Genomic DNA, 13,568 nt, shown 5'->3' with positions numbered 1-13,568 from the left:
TCAGTTTGTCTGTGCAGTCGCTATCATTGGAGATTAATTATTGCAAACACTTTAAGTGGCTTGCTGAGAGTGATTTAACGTGTGTGTGTGTTCAGGTGCAATGACGAGGTAGAGCAGTGGGTTTTACTATTACTGTGTTACACATTTTTGCTGTGTTTAAAGAGGAACACTGTCCAAGCTGTAATATCCTCAAAAGTCATTGACTCTTAGCGAAATAAGCACAGGGATGGCAGTTCAATCGCCAGTCGCTCCTGTCCACATGTTAGGCAAGACATTGAACCCTGAATTGCACCTTATATTCAGATCAGTACTTTGCACAGTGGCTCAACATCGTTGTCAGTGTTAATAGGTGAGTGCGAGTTATAAAGTGCTTTGGATAAAAGCGGTATATACATGCAGTCATTTTGCCATTTGTATACCAGAGCATGACCTTTAAGATGTTTCAAGTGCGTGTGTGTATGTGTGTGTGTAAGTGTGTTCAGTTTGTGTCTGCGTGAAGATGTTGTAGTTATCTCAGTGAATATAGGCTCATACATTGTCTTTAATCAATCTTTGATGAACAGATGTTAGACGTCTTCACACATCAAACAAACACAGGACTAATTTCTATGTTTCTTTCCATTCAGCAAACAATGAGCCTAGGGATGGTAAGGACAATGGACAAACACTACATTACCCAGCCTGCTTGTGTTTTCATTATGTGTGCTTGTTCAACCACTGTGTGTGTCATTGAACATGCCTATCTGTTATTGAGTTTGATAGACTGACAGCCATCATTTGAGCTTAAGATGAAATGCTTTTACACAGCAGATGGATTCATTATTGCTTATGAACATGATGATTTACTGCAGAGATATGGACACTGAGTTTAATACCAATCACAATAATATCTTTATTTGTCGAGTAAACAAAACTGACAAATTGCATCACAGCAAATAGATAAAGGGATGTGAAAGAAAATTATGAAAACAATGCAAAGTTTAAAAGCATTTTAAGTCACAGCACATTCATCACATAAACTGTCAGATAAAACGATAAAATAAAATACAAATATACAACAGACAGCAGAGACGTTTATGACAGCAATAAAAATAAAATGTTCAAGTGGTTATACTGTTTCAACAAAACATCCCAGAAATGTTTGAGGGTTTGAGATGAACTGATGTGGTCTGGTTTATAAAAAGTGATATATCCTGCCTGTAGGGTATATAGAGCTCCTGCGGTCACGTGACTTTTGGTTGGGAGCCACCATTTTGGCAGTCAACATGACCACCGGTGCCAGTGTTTTCTTACCGAGCGAGTATACTTCTCATTTTAATTCAAGTGAAATTCGGCTTTATAGTACAAAATTAGAGAGATTAAATATAAGCGACCCATATAATTCACCCGGTGTGCTTTTCAAGAGCATAACCTCCTGCTCTGAAGACGATGTACCCGACTTGCGCTACGCAGACATCCACAGCTATCTTGTAAGCTTTCCATCAGTGTACTCAGGAGACTCCCTCAGAGCGTACAAAAGCTTGGAGGCTTACAAATGGTGTCAGTCCGGCTTCGTAAACAACATTCAACTGTGGAGTCTTACATCCAAAAACTTCGGCATCATCACTGCAAGGGTAAGTATTAAATTATTCCAGTTTGATAGGCAGTGTCACGTTAGCATTGTTTGTTTATTAGCTTGGCTAGCTACGGAAGTGTCACGTTAGCATGTTTTTTAGCTTGGATAGCTACTGCAGTGCATCTGTAACTTGCTAGTTTGTATTTTTGATCGTACTCAACCAAAGTGGCTGGCGTTTTTTACCTTTATTTATCTGTTTTGGAATTTCATATAGGTTAATCACTCCCATCATAGACATCACAGTGTCCGTTAGCTATAATAACTGGGTGCTACTTCTTAAATTAAACTAATTAAATTTAATTAAACTGACCAGAAACTTTTTGTAGCATTGTACTGTATTCCTTCACCCACCTGATATGAAGTGATCACTGCATAAGCGAAAGCCAACGGCCGGGGGGTCCCATCTTTCAGTCTTTTTCTGAAGGCTCCTGGCTCTTTTAATCGCTCCAATCCACTTCTCCCTCCTCTCCGCGTCTTTAGGAATGCGATAATACGATACACCTTTCTTTTTCCCACGCCTATTTGTGCAACCTGGTGCACAGCAGTTATCCACCATCCTTGACAGTCTGCCAGTGCCTGTCAATTTACTGCCGCGATGACTGCCAAAATGGCTGCCCCTGTCGTATCTCGTCACGTGACCAGCATATATGACATCATCTGCAGGAGCTCTATATCCTGTGCATGTGTGATATGTGGATGTAATACAAAACACTACGGCTGAATGATTTGACACTTCTGGTAAAGACACTGGTATTACGTGTATGTACAACATCCGATTGAAGGAGTTTGAGACGTGTGTTTTTGTCTGGTGGTGCTCTGATGATAAATGGAGGACATACTGAATAAGTAATAACTGTGAAATTACTCTACTATGCATTCCATGTATAGTAAGATATTTTATGCAAGGAATGAATAGCTATCTTTCTATTTTAGTGTAGTAATATCCAGTCTGGGATAGCATATTTGATCATGTCATATTCTACGGGCACTTACATTTCTAATCATTTCGTAATAGTTCTCCAGGATTGTAATAGGAAAAAAATGGTTATTTGGCATCAATTATAAATATAATACAGAAAGTGTTCAATTGGTGAAACAACAAAAGAAACAATTCCAAATCCACCCCAACCACTATTGTGTGCTTTGTAATCATTTCACCTTACCTCTTACTTTATTCCTACAGCTAAAGGGCTTTGTCACCTAAATGGAGACACATGTCATTCCTTCTTGAGTTGAAAGTTGTAACTCTGTCTGTATTTCCCCCCAAAAATAGCAATTTACAATGTTTTATTTCCAGGAAAGTTTCTAGGAAGGATTGGAGGTTGAGTTATAGTTTCGATCCTAGAAAGATTAAGCACTACTGACTACTTCTAATGCTTGTTGACACAAGTTGTCCTCACTATCCAAAACATAAAACTGCAGAGGGGTTTTAGTCAGATGCAGACCTTTTCCCAAAGACCAGGACAGTGTCTCGAGTTTCACGATGCAACCGTCATCTTGAACATAGCAACTGTCCGATGTAACAGTGCAGTGTAAACATTATGAAGTGTCCCCTGGGTGACATTCCCGGATCAGCTTTGCCCACTTAGCATTCTAACTGAAACCTTTAAATCATCCTGAACATCTGAACTTGGATCTGTCCTCAGGGGCACTTTTGATTAAAAGATCAAATTATCCGAGAACATAAAAGCAGAGAGAGAGAGAGAGAGAGAGAGAGAGAGAGAGAGAGAGAGAGAGAGAGAGAGAGAGAGAGAGAGAGAGAGAGAGAGAGAGAGAGAGAGAGAGAGAGAGAGAGAGAGAGAGAGAGAGAGAGAGAGAGAGAGAGAGAGAGAGAGAGAGAGAGAGAGAGAGAGAGAGAGAGAGAGAGAGGAGCCGACGGTGTGGCTCTCTGAATTTATGGAGGCACACAACCTTATTTGACACGTGACCCTGGATCCTTTTTCTCAGCAACCGCTCTCGTCCAATGATTTTCCACCCAGGGCCCTCCTCACTCTACTTGATTGGTGGTCCGATGTGCCTTTCTCCCTTTACCTGCTGCTTGTCCATAAACCCTTTTTTTCCAGTAACACTTACAGTATGTTTGACCCAGGAACCCAAAGAAGCAACATATTATGCAAATTCTGTACAGTTAACATCAAAGTGCTTTTAAAGTTGATTGCTACAGACATAACTCATTAACAGCTGTGTTTGTTTTTTTTTGTAAAAGAAAAAAAACATGATTTGTTAATTAGAGCCAGAATAAGAAAGATGTGTTTTTTTGGAGTGTGCGAGCACGTTTATTTAGAGTGTGAGTGTTCCTCACCTGAAGTCAAGATTATAATTGGGCCAATTAACGCTTGTGTTTAACAGCACAGCACAGATACTGTACAGACTGACGCTTCCCCGCTCTCTCTTTCTTTTTTTTCTCCTCCTCTGACGCAGAGTTGCCTCCTGATGGTAAGAGAAATGAGTACTTTAGAGTCTCTGTAAAGCGTATCAACTGACAAGCAAACACCTTACAGAGGTTACATCAATTTACTTGCAAAAGAAACAAGGGAACGGATAAAAGAGAAGCTCATTTTTATTGCCAAGATAAGAGTATACTACCTCAGCTTATGTTCTGTCAGGGTGGCAGAAGATTGCGAAGAGTCAACCCTAATGTGATGTCTTCAGACGTGATCTAAGCAGTGTCTTTATTCCCTGGGGCCCAGTCTACTCCGGGGTGCTCCTTGGTTGACTGTTATTTATCAGAGTGTCCTAAATGGTGCCTTGTAACAGCAAAGGCATTAACTCCTTAATTGTTTTTGACTCACGGAAATACTATTGCTCTTTTTAAGTGTTAAAAAAAAACGTACAAAGGAAGATATCCCTAAGCTCAGCGGTTGGCATTTAGTGGTTTGAGACTTAATACATACTTGAGCAGCAAACAGGCTTTACTGTAAGATACTAGATCTTTTAAAAGACTGCTGATTTGGTTGTTTGCTTGATCGACATGTCTCCTGTTGTCATGTTCAACATTGTTTGTTGCGTCTTTATCTGAGTGGTGCCAAGATCATGATTTCCAGCTGTAATTTGTCCTCTGTTATTCTTCTATTCATATATCTTCACAGAACATGTACCAGGGGAGGATCCTCAGCTGTCTGAAGTGAGCGGCATTTTTGTGGAGAAGCCGCAAAGCGCCACAGCAACAAAAGGTCTGGCAAGATGATCGGCCATAAAAACCCTGAATTATGTCCAAAATGAAAGGAGTAGCCCACTTAGTGCCGGAGCCCTGTTGGAAGACAGACAGCCAGTAATCTGTTTGAATTAATTACTGTCTCCCTCTTGTTCGTTGCAGGCAAGGATGTCACGTTTGTGGCTAAAGTTGACTCCTCAAACCTGTTGAGGAAGCCCACCCTGAAATGGCTGAAGGGGAAGTGGCTTGACCTGGGCAGCAAAGCTGGGAAGCACCTGCAGTTCAAAGAGGTGTATGACAGGAACACCAAGGTATGTTAAAACTGTTTGTGTTAATATAACCTTTACTTTCAAATGAGTTTGTAGAAGTTTTCAAGGTCTCTAGATAAAAAAGTTTACTTTGGTGGTCCATCAAAATCTTACAGTATGTTTTTTAAAGTGTGTGTGTGTGTGTGTGTGTGTGTGTGTGTGTGTGTGTGTGTGTGTGTGTGTGTGTGTGTGTGTGTGTGTGTATTTTTCTTTCCTTTTGAATGGATTTCCTATTTCTGTGACACTGACACACATTTTGTAAAGGTTCTGCACAAGATGGATGCACAAGTAGTATTCAACATTATGCCCAAAGAAACTGTGGATAGATAATGAATACAAGATAACAATGTATGCAGATGACACTACACTTCAATTAATTTGCTAATATTACAAATGACTTAGGGGGTCAGCTTTTTGATCGCAATCCCTGCAGACAACATGCCAAAATGTCCTTTGGCTACATACTTAACCCTTAGTTGCTCCAGTAGGGCATGTCTGTATGTAAGTCACTTTGGATAAAAGAGTAAGCTTAATACCATGTAATGTAATATTCAAAGCCAATAGTCCCAAAGGATTAATGAGCAAACCAATATTAGTCAACCTGTGTTGTTGAAGTATGACACTGTGAGGATGTAGTGCATATCTGTTCATGTGTTTGTATTTGTGTGTGTGTGTGTGTGTGTGTGTGTGTGTGTGTGTGTGTGTGTGTGTGTGTGTGTGTGTGTGTGTGTGTGTGTGTGTGTGTGTGTGTGTGTGTGTGTATGTGTGTGTGTATGTGTGTGTTCACTTAATTCTGTGTGTTCCTCACAAATCATCCCCCTCTCTCACTGTCAGATCTACACTTACGAGATGAGCATCATCAAAGTAGTGGATGGAGACGCAGGTGGCTACCGCTGCGAGGTCACCTCCAAAGACAAGTGCGACAGCTGCACATTCGAAGTCTCTGTGCAGGGTAGGCCTGGAGACAGACAATCTCATTATTGTCATCTTCCATTCTGCATATCCACTCTTACTTTGTTACAGGCTTTGTCAGCCAATATCTCAGTGAGTGCGATTCACATTAGGTCCTATTATTTAGTGGCCTGTCGGGGTCATCAGTCCATTATTCTTCTGCTGCTCAAACCTGCGGTGTAATGAATTTACCTAGCCTCTCACCAGTCTTTCTTCTTCTGTCTGCTTTCAGCTGTACAAGAAGAGCAGCAGGACAACATCTTGGAGGCGTTTAAGCGATCGTGAGTCTCAGTGTCGGCAAGGGTCTTCTCAACATGTCGCCCGTCACACTGTTTCCCATATGCTCCTCTGTAGAGTGCTGCCTCTGGGCATCTGTCAGTCTCAACCAGTGTCTCTGCCTGTGTGTCTGTCTTTTCCTCAGTTGTAACCGACTTTGTACAAGTCAGTCTGTCTGCCTTTCTGTCACATCTCAATGCGTCTGCTGCCTTGGTGTTTTGCTTCACCTAGAGTCCCTCATGGTTTACCATCTTATGAATTTCTCTGTGACAGTCTCCAAAGGGACTCATTTTTTCATTTTCCCTCAATATCTATTTCTGTCTTTGACTGTTGGTGCAAAGTGTATCTGCGTGTGCATCCTTTGGCTGTGCTTTTTTAATGAGTTATTTTTTTAAATTTCAGCTTTTCTCAGCCTGTGTACTGTATGCGTCTTGTGTGATCGGAAATCAGCCAACATCTTCGCACCTTGAGTCTCCTTATTTGTAATCTGTGTTTAAAAATAACATCTCCTTCCCTCGTTAGAGTGCGAGCAGAAACACACAGGTAAGATGAGAAACACAACAGGGGAAAAGACAGCATCATAATGTGGTTTAGACAGGATGTCAGTGTGCTTATTTGCAGAATGCTGATATGAAGGAGAGAGAGGGTGTGGGGGTGAAGTTGGTGTGATAAATGAAAAGTGAAAAGTTGCTTAAAACTGAAATATGTTGCTGGAGAGATAATAGATGAGTCTGTTAAACACCTTGTTGTGTGGAGGTCGAACAGCTCAACCTCTAAAAGGTAAGTATGGAGAATCCTGTCTCCTATGGGATCCTCATCTGTGTTTCTGTTAACATGTATTACAGAAGCTTGTACATGTGGGCTGACTCCACTCTTTGATAGTATCTTGGATACTCACTCCTGTTACCTTCTTATGACTCTCAAGGTTGTTTTTGTATGTGTGCTTGTCTGAAATAGCCTAAACTCTATCATATGCCCCCCTATCAGGCAATTTCCTCTTCTTTATGTTGCTCTGCTGACTGATTGGCCACCTGAAAACAGTGACAGAAATTATTCTGTGGAATCGCACCATAAGGAGGAGCTCATTATAGAAAATCCCCTGATCCCCATTTTCATGTAAACTCTACTGCATTTTACCATACCACAACAGCCTTGGACATATATTTTTTACATCAATTAACTTTAGTGAAGATTCAGAAACTATTGTTTAAATATATCTTCCAAATGGAAGTATTTAAGCGTGCTATCTGATGCGGCACTATAGAATCTCTGAAAAGTGTTCAGGTAGGTTGATATCTAGCAATTTGCAGGACACAGCGAACATCAATTTCATGCTCACTCGACCATCTGGTGATCATGTGTGCCCTGAGAGTGAAAGCATTGTCACAGGAAATTTCTCGCTTACGAGATGGCAAGGACAACATGAATGGATGTTATCCTTGCATGAACCGTTCAGCCATAGCACAAACATGGTCACTTGGGAATAGCTTTGAATTTATTGGCATTTATCTTACTCTCTGAGGCATTCAATGAGCCTCAACAATGCCAAAAAAACAGTTCAGTGGAAAACAACAAGCACTTGAGCCATAGACATTTATTGGTGTGTGCCACACACAGGTACTTGGCACCTTGTTGAGCACAAGAGGGTGACTGATGACTCGAGACCAAGTGAATTCTTCTCATCAATAGGAAATGTGCATGTCAGACATAAAACAGGGTTTATGCAGCGAAACACAGAGATAGCTTTCCCCTCCATGAAGTTCTCAACCCATGATTCTGCATGATTTTTTAGGGTTTAATCGCAAGAACATACTTTCATTAATCAATGAATATTTCACACTCTTCCATCTCTTTTAACATGTGCTGTATGCGCTAACAACAAACTAACCATGCTTCAGAACTTGCACCTTTAAATTATTAATTCATTGTCGGGCTGATTTACAGTTCAACGTTGGAGCAGTATGTATTTTGCTTATAGCTAATTTATGTATTTTGCTTATATGTGCTTGTCTATTGTGATTTCTGTCTGGCACTTGAATTTAGGGCATGATGATTGCTTATAGCCCTCATCAAATGCTCTACTCTATGCTCTCACTCATCCTATTGTTGCATCTATCTGAACACAGGATGAAAAAAGGGTAAGCTTTAACTACAGACACAAATTCATTAGAACTCCACTGTGTGCTGTTGTGTTCACTCATGTTGTCTTTGTTTGCTTTATAATTGTCTTGTAATTTATTGTGTATTTATAGTTTTATGTAATATGGAATAAAAGAGATGATGTATATTTCCTAATACTCTTTTTCACTACCCGCTTTGGTAAACGTTTATAAACATACAAAGAAAATTCCAATGAATATCGTTCCTTTAATTTCAGTGGAGATGCAGGTGAGGATGCTGGTGATCTAGACTTCAGTGCACTGCTCAAGAAAAGGTAAGATCACCTTTTAATTACCAACAGCAATAAATAAAAGTTACATTTTGGTCTCTTAAATGAGTTTTTCTTGAATGTGGTTTTAATTCTCAGAGAGAAGAAACGCAAGGAGGTGGCTGTAGAAGAAGTGGATGTATGGGATATCCTCAAGGATGCCAAGCCCTGTGACTATGAGAAGATTGCTTTTGAGTACGGCATCACAGACCTGAGGGGCATGCTGCAGAGGCTGAAGAAAATGAAGAAGAAGGTGGAGCCCAAGAAGAGTGATGGTGAGGAGCGAGGAAAAAGAGAGTAGAGTTGCTACGAGGCAAAATATGACGGAGTGAGGTGGCAGACAGGAAACAGGAGCTCTTTAATGCAGCAGCAGCAGCGTTTAAAGGCCTTAAGGGAGAAGTTACATTGCAGGCAAAACAGGTTGAATGTGTGTTAAATTACGCTTGCTACTGGATTATTTGGCTGTTAAAGTTGTTGTTGAAATAACTAACTTGATACTTTATTCTCAGCTTTCCTGAAGAAGCTGGATTCAGCCTACTCTGTGGAAAAAGGCAAAAAGATCCATCTCACAGTGGAACTGACCGACCCCAATGCTCCAGTCAAGTGGCTCAAAAATGGACAGGAAATCAAACCATCTGCCAAGTGAGGCAATTACTATATTAACCCACTATTTAGGTGGTACAGTATGTGTGAGTGTGACATTGTACTGACACATAATGTTGAGAAAGTATGCTAGTACCAAGATGCTAGGCCCTTGCAAAAAGTGTTAGCTAAGTGTTAATACGTTTATTGTGCACTGCCATCTTAGTAATAGGAAACTCTTTTAAGCATAGAACCTTGTCCCATTTTTTTCAATTTTGTATGTGTTTTTGATCACAGTAACTCACAGTTAAAAACATTAGTTATGTATTGTGTTAAATATTGTACTTTATAAAGGTTAAACTCATTTCAGTTACATCATTGCACATTTCATATTTGTTTCATGTTAAGTTGTAATTTTAAATTAGCCTGTTCACTGTAGTCTAGGGTTGTTAGCGAGGTAATGTTACCTAGAAAATGTCCAAAGAGATATACTGTATATGTATATACAGTATATATAATATATAAGAGATCAACTAAGAAGAAATAGTTTGACCACCAAAAGTAGTAGCTTCTAATTATATTAGAGTAAGTATCAGCTTAAGAAACATAGTATACCTTGCCACTGCACCTTGACTGGATACCAAATGATAGGAGTCCCAACATGTTTTGATGTAAGTCTCTTTTGGAACAAACTCTGACTTTATGAAAAACAGTAGACATACATAGATAGTTTGGAGTCTCTTTAGCCAGATGAGCTCCCGTCAGTCGCCCTGGCTCTTCTCTTTGCTCTTTTCTCCTTCAAAGGCTTCTTTTGGTGTTTTATTGAAGAGGCTACAGCTGTTGCGAGTGGTATTTTTTCAATGGCTCCACCATCTGCCATTTTGAGTAGCTTTGCGGCTTTCATTGAAATAAGCATGTCCTCTTCCTGTTTTGATGAGGACAGTTAATATGAGTGAGGATACTCTTTTTGCCCTGAACGAAGCTTCCCAGAACATTTTTCAGGCTGCGCTGTAACTAAACTTAAAACTCATAATGCCCCACAAAGTTGCACGACATCCAGTTGGGTGTTGACAAGATTTCATGAGAAGATTGTGGTTCTTTTACATTGATTTAAATAAAATAAATGCTTATGTCAAACCAAAAACATTATAGTTACGGAGTACAATGTTAATGCTGAGCAAGGAAAAGCTGCTTTTTTTATACTACTCAAAAAAAGCTGACGTCTGTAATTTACAGAATTTCAAGGGGTTCTAAATTAATGCTATTTTTATCATAAACAACAGTTTGACTTCCTGCCATACTTACTGTGAATGGTAGTTTCTACCTTGACTTGTATGATATGAGCTCTACTCTAGAGCTCATGGCAAGGACTTGGATCACCTTGTTTGTAAGGAAACCCAAGTGTGTGTGTGTGTGTGTGTGTGTGTGTGTGTGTGTGTGTGTGTGTGTGTGTGTGTGTGTGTGTGTGTGTGTGTGTGTGTGTGTGTGTGTGTGTGTGTGTGTGTGGGAGCATAGACTTGTGCTCTCAAGGTGTGTACAACAATGTGTGGATTCTGTGTCTCAAGCTGTTAGTCACCCTTGTTGTCTTCAGGCCTCTCAGCATCTGGTCGTGGCCAGATTTGCTCGAAGTATATATTCATTATTCTCTTTTTCTTTTTTGTCTCTCTCTCTTGTCCTCCTCGTATAATCTTCCCCCATCATCCTTGTGTGTCCAGGTATGTGTTTGAGAGTGTGGGCAACAAGCGGACACTCACTATCAACAAGTGCAACCTGTCAGATGACGCAGCGTACGAGTGCGTGGTCGGGGAGGAGAAGAGCTTCACGGAGGTTTTTATCAAAGGTACATGAGTCACTGTCTTTGGAGGAATCCTTCTTTTCAGCAGAGAGAGTTTCTTTTGCTCGGTTTAGCAAATGCTGTCATTTGAGCAATGAGAGGCTTGACAGCTCTGTTCCCTTCTTGTGTCTGTGTTTGTCTTCTATTTATTTCAATGTTTTTGTGCCACATAGTAGCATGCTGCGCTCTGTTGTCTGCTCACTCATTTTAAATGGGCACGTGGCAAGTGAAATTCCCATGTTATGTTTATTCTCATGTTTCGCTGTTGTTGTGCTGCAAATATTAATGTGCTATCATAGTTTGACTCATGTGAGTCTTGCTGTTCAATTGAACAATACATTTTCCATTATATTTTGATTTTATATTTATGCTGAAATTTATATAACACTTATAAACGTTTATTTGTATTATAACTATAAGTACATTAGTGATAGCAATAATAATATTAATAACACATTGAATGCTTTTCAATTAAAATGTTAATTTGACCTAATATTTAGTTTTTTTTGTGTTATTGACTATACCAAAATGCTAACATGCAAGTGTTTCTTTCTAATTATAACTTTTGGTTTAATTATTATTTTTTTTAAACATACACCATGACAATAAGGTTATATTACAGATGGCAAATTCAGACTTACTATGGTTCTATCTCAATGGTCTCTTCAGTGTCCTTTCTGTGTGAGTTTTTGGAGAGGTTTTAATAGATGTAATTGGGTCCTCTGCTTCTATATTAATCCCATACTTTACTTTATGTGCTCACTGCCGTCCATCCTGCTTTTACATATCAGAGGCCATACGAAAGGGTAAGCTTTTTAACACAGTGTGTGTGCTCAGATTTTTATGGACACAAACACTGATATCTCTTGACACTTTGGTAAAATATTTGACTATGAAGCAAATGACATCAAATGTAACACATCCAAAGCTCTAGAAGCAACAATATGTTGATTAATGTAAGAAATATGGTTTTACACTAACTGGGTAGAGATTTTTTTGTCACCTAAATAAGAGCTTTGCTTCGTTTACTCATTGGTAAGTAGTTCTGAAGTGGGTATTTATTCTGACTCCTGCAGTGAGTTCAGACAAAGTGCAGAGAGTTTTCCCCTTACAATATTTGGACACATTTGAGGACAATTTTGAAGCATTTTAGTGATGTCTCCCCTTGTATTCCTGAGGGAAAACAGTATTTCTCCAAGTTTTTAATGCTGAGAAACCAAACCTAAACTGAAGACATCAGGCTCCTTTCTTCAAACTTTTGTGATGCCCGCAGAAACAATACACATGTGTCTGTGGAGCTGTTACAGTTCCGACAGTTCAGAGAGCTTCTGGTCTCTCCAGCTGAGGTTGAAGAGAATTGAGACGTCCAGAGGGGGACTGGATGCTGACGATGACAAATAGTTGTGGCTAGCAGAGCATCAAGCATCCCACCATGTGGTTACACAAAGTGACTCTCACCACAGGAGACTTGACGTATCTTCCACATCTACAAGACGGATGTGTTAGATGGCATTGAGAAGGATTTCTACTAAACCAAGGGCATGCACATGACCTCTGAGTTAGCCTTCTGTGCTTATTGAGAACACTAATAATGCCACCCACCACCTTTCCACAGAGGAAGACAAAGTACAGAAATACAAGAATTAAAGCTTTTTTTTTCTCAAAGGAATGTTTTGTCTCGAAATACTACCAAGAAAAATGAAATCTTGAGCTACTAGATGTGATTTACATAATCAATATCACAGAATGAAAACAAATGCTTCTTCTGATGAAACAATTAAACTGACCAATGAACTTCAGATCATATTATTCAATGAATTGCATTTTATTTATATCAGACACAACTCTTCAATCACACTTTAACATCTAATTTATTTAGTTTCTAATGAAAGGTTCCTCAGAATTATCCTCCAAGTAGAAGTATGTACAACCATAACACAAAATGACTGATTGAATCACTCTGATAGACAATAAACAGTGATGTTGATGCCATTTAAGTAAGGTAACTGGTTTGTGCTTGATTTGGAACTTATAGGCCTGTCCTTTAGTTCAAATCAATATTTGCATGCATTAAGATTTAGCTGGGCTCCAACAATTACCATAGTTGTTGTTTTCATGCCCTGTTGAAGAAATACACTCTACTCAAGTACTGATACCTTGCAGCTTTATCCATCGCAGTTCTGTCATCCTCCACTTTGTTCCTGGACAGTTTTACTCTGGTGGTTTATGTACAGCTTGCTAATCATTCAGTATCACTCTGCTGTTTTAACCTTTGACTCAAAGCTTTGTTTGTCTTTAGAACCCCCTATCACCATCACCAAGCTGCTGGATGATGTTCACACTATTGAGGGTGAGAAGGTGGAGTTTGAGGTGGAAGTGTCCGAGGAAGGTGCCAACGTCAAATGGTGAGCCGGTATAAA

General features: G+C 39.6%; 1 protein-coding gene across 1 annotated transcript in view; it reads left to right on the top strand.

Moving 5' to 3' along the window:
* mybpc2a (myosin binding protein Ca) overlaps nt 1-13,568 on the top strand; it is a 30,464-nt gene that overhangs the window by 1,620 nt on the left and 15,276 nt on the right. The window contains exons 4-14 of the mRNA XM_063903745.1: nt 627-647; nt 4,037-4,051; nt 4,705-4,788; nt 4,932-5,080; nt 5,912-6,029; nt 6,261-6,309; nt 8,682-8,738; nt 8,832-9,007; nt 9,242-9,374; nt 11,030-11,154; nt 13,448-13,553. Coding sequence (XP_063759815.1) covers nt 627-647; nt 4,037-4,051; nt 4,705-4,788; nt 4,932-5,080; nt 5,912-6,029; nt 6,261-6,309; nt 8,682-8,738; nt 8,832-9,007; nt 9,242-9,374; nt 11,030-11,154; nt 13,448-13,553 — 1,033 coding nt within the window. The remainder of the gene's footprint in view (nt 1-626; nt 648-4,036; nt 4,052-4,704; nt 4,789-4,931; nt 5,081-5,911; nt 6,030-6,260; nt 6,310-8,681; nt 8,739-8,831; nt 9,008-9,241; nt 9,375-11,029; nt 11,155-13,447; nt 13,554-13,568) is intronic.

The sequence above is a fragment of the Eleginops maclovinus genome, chromosome 16 (assembly GCF_036324505.1).
Source record: "Eleginops maclovinus isolate JMC-PN-2008 ecotype Puerto Natales chromosome 16, JC_Emac_rtc_rv5, whole genome shotgun sequence".
Lineage (NCBI taxonomy): Eukaryota > Metazoa > Chordata > Actinopteri > Perciformes > Eleginopidae > Eleginops > Eleginops maclovinus.
The sequence above is the reverse complement of the archived record's forward strand: the minus strand, read 5'-3'. Positions and strand labels throughout refer to the sequence as shown.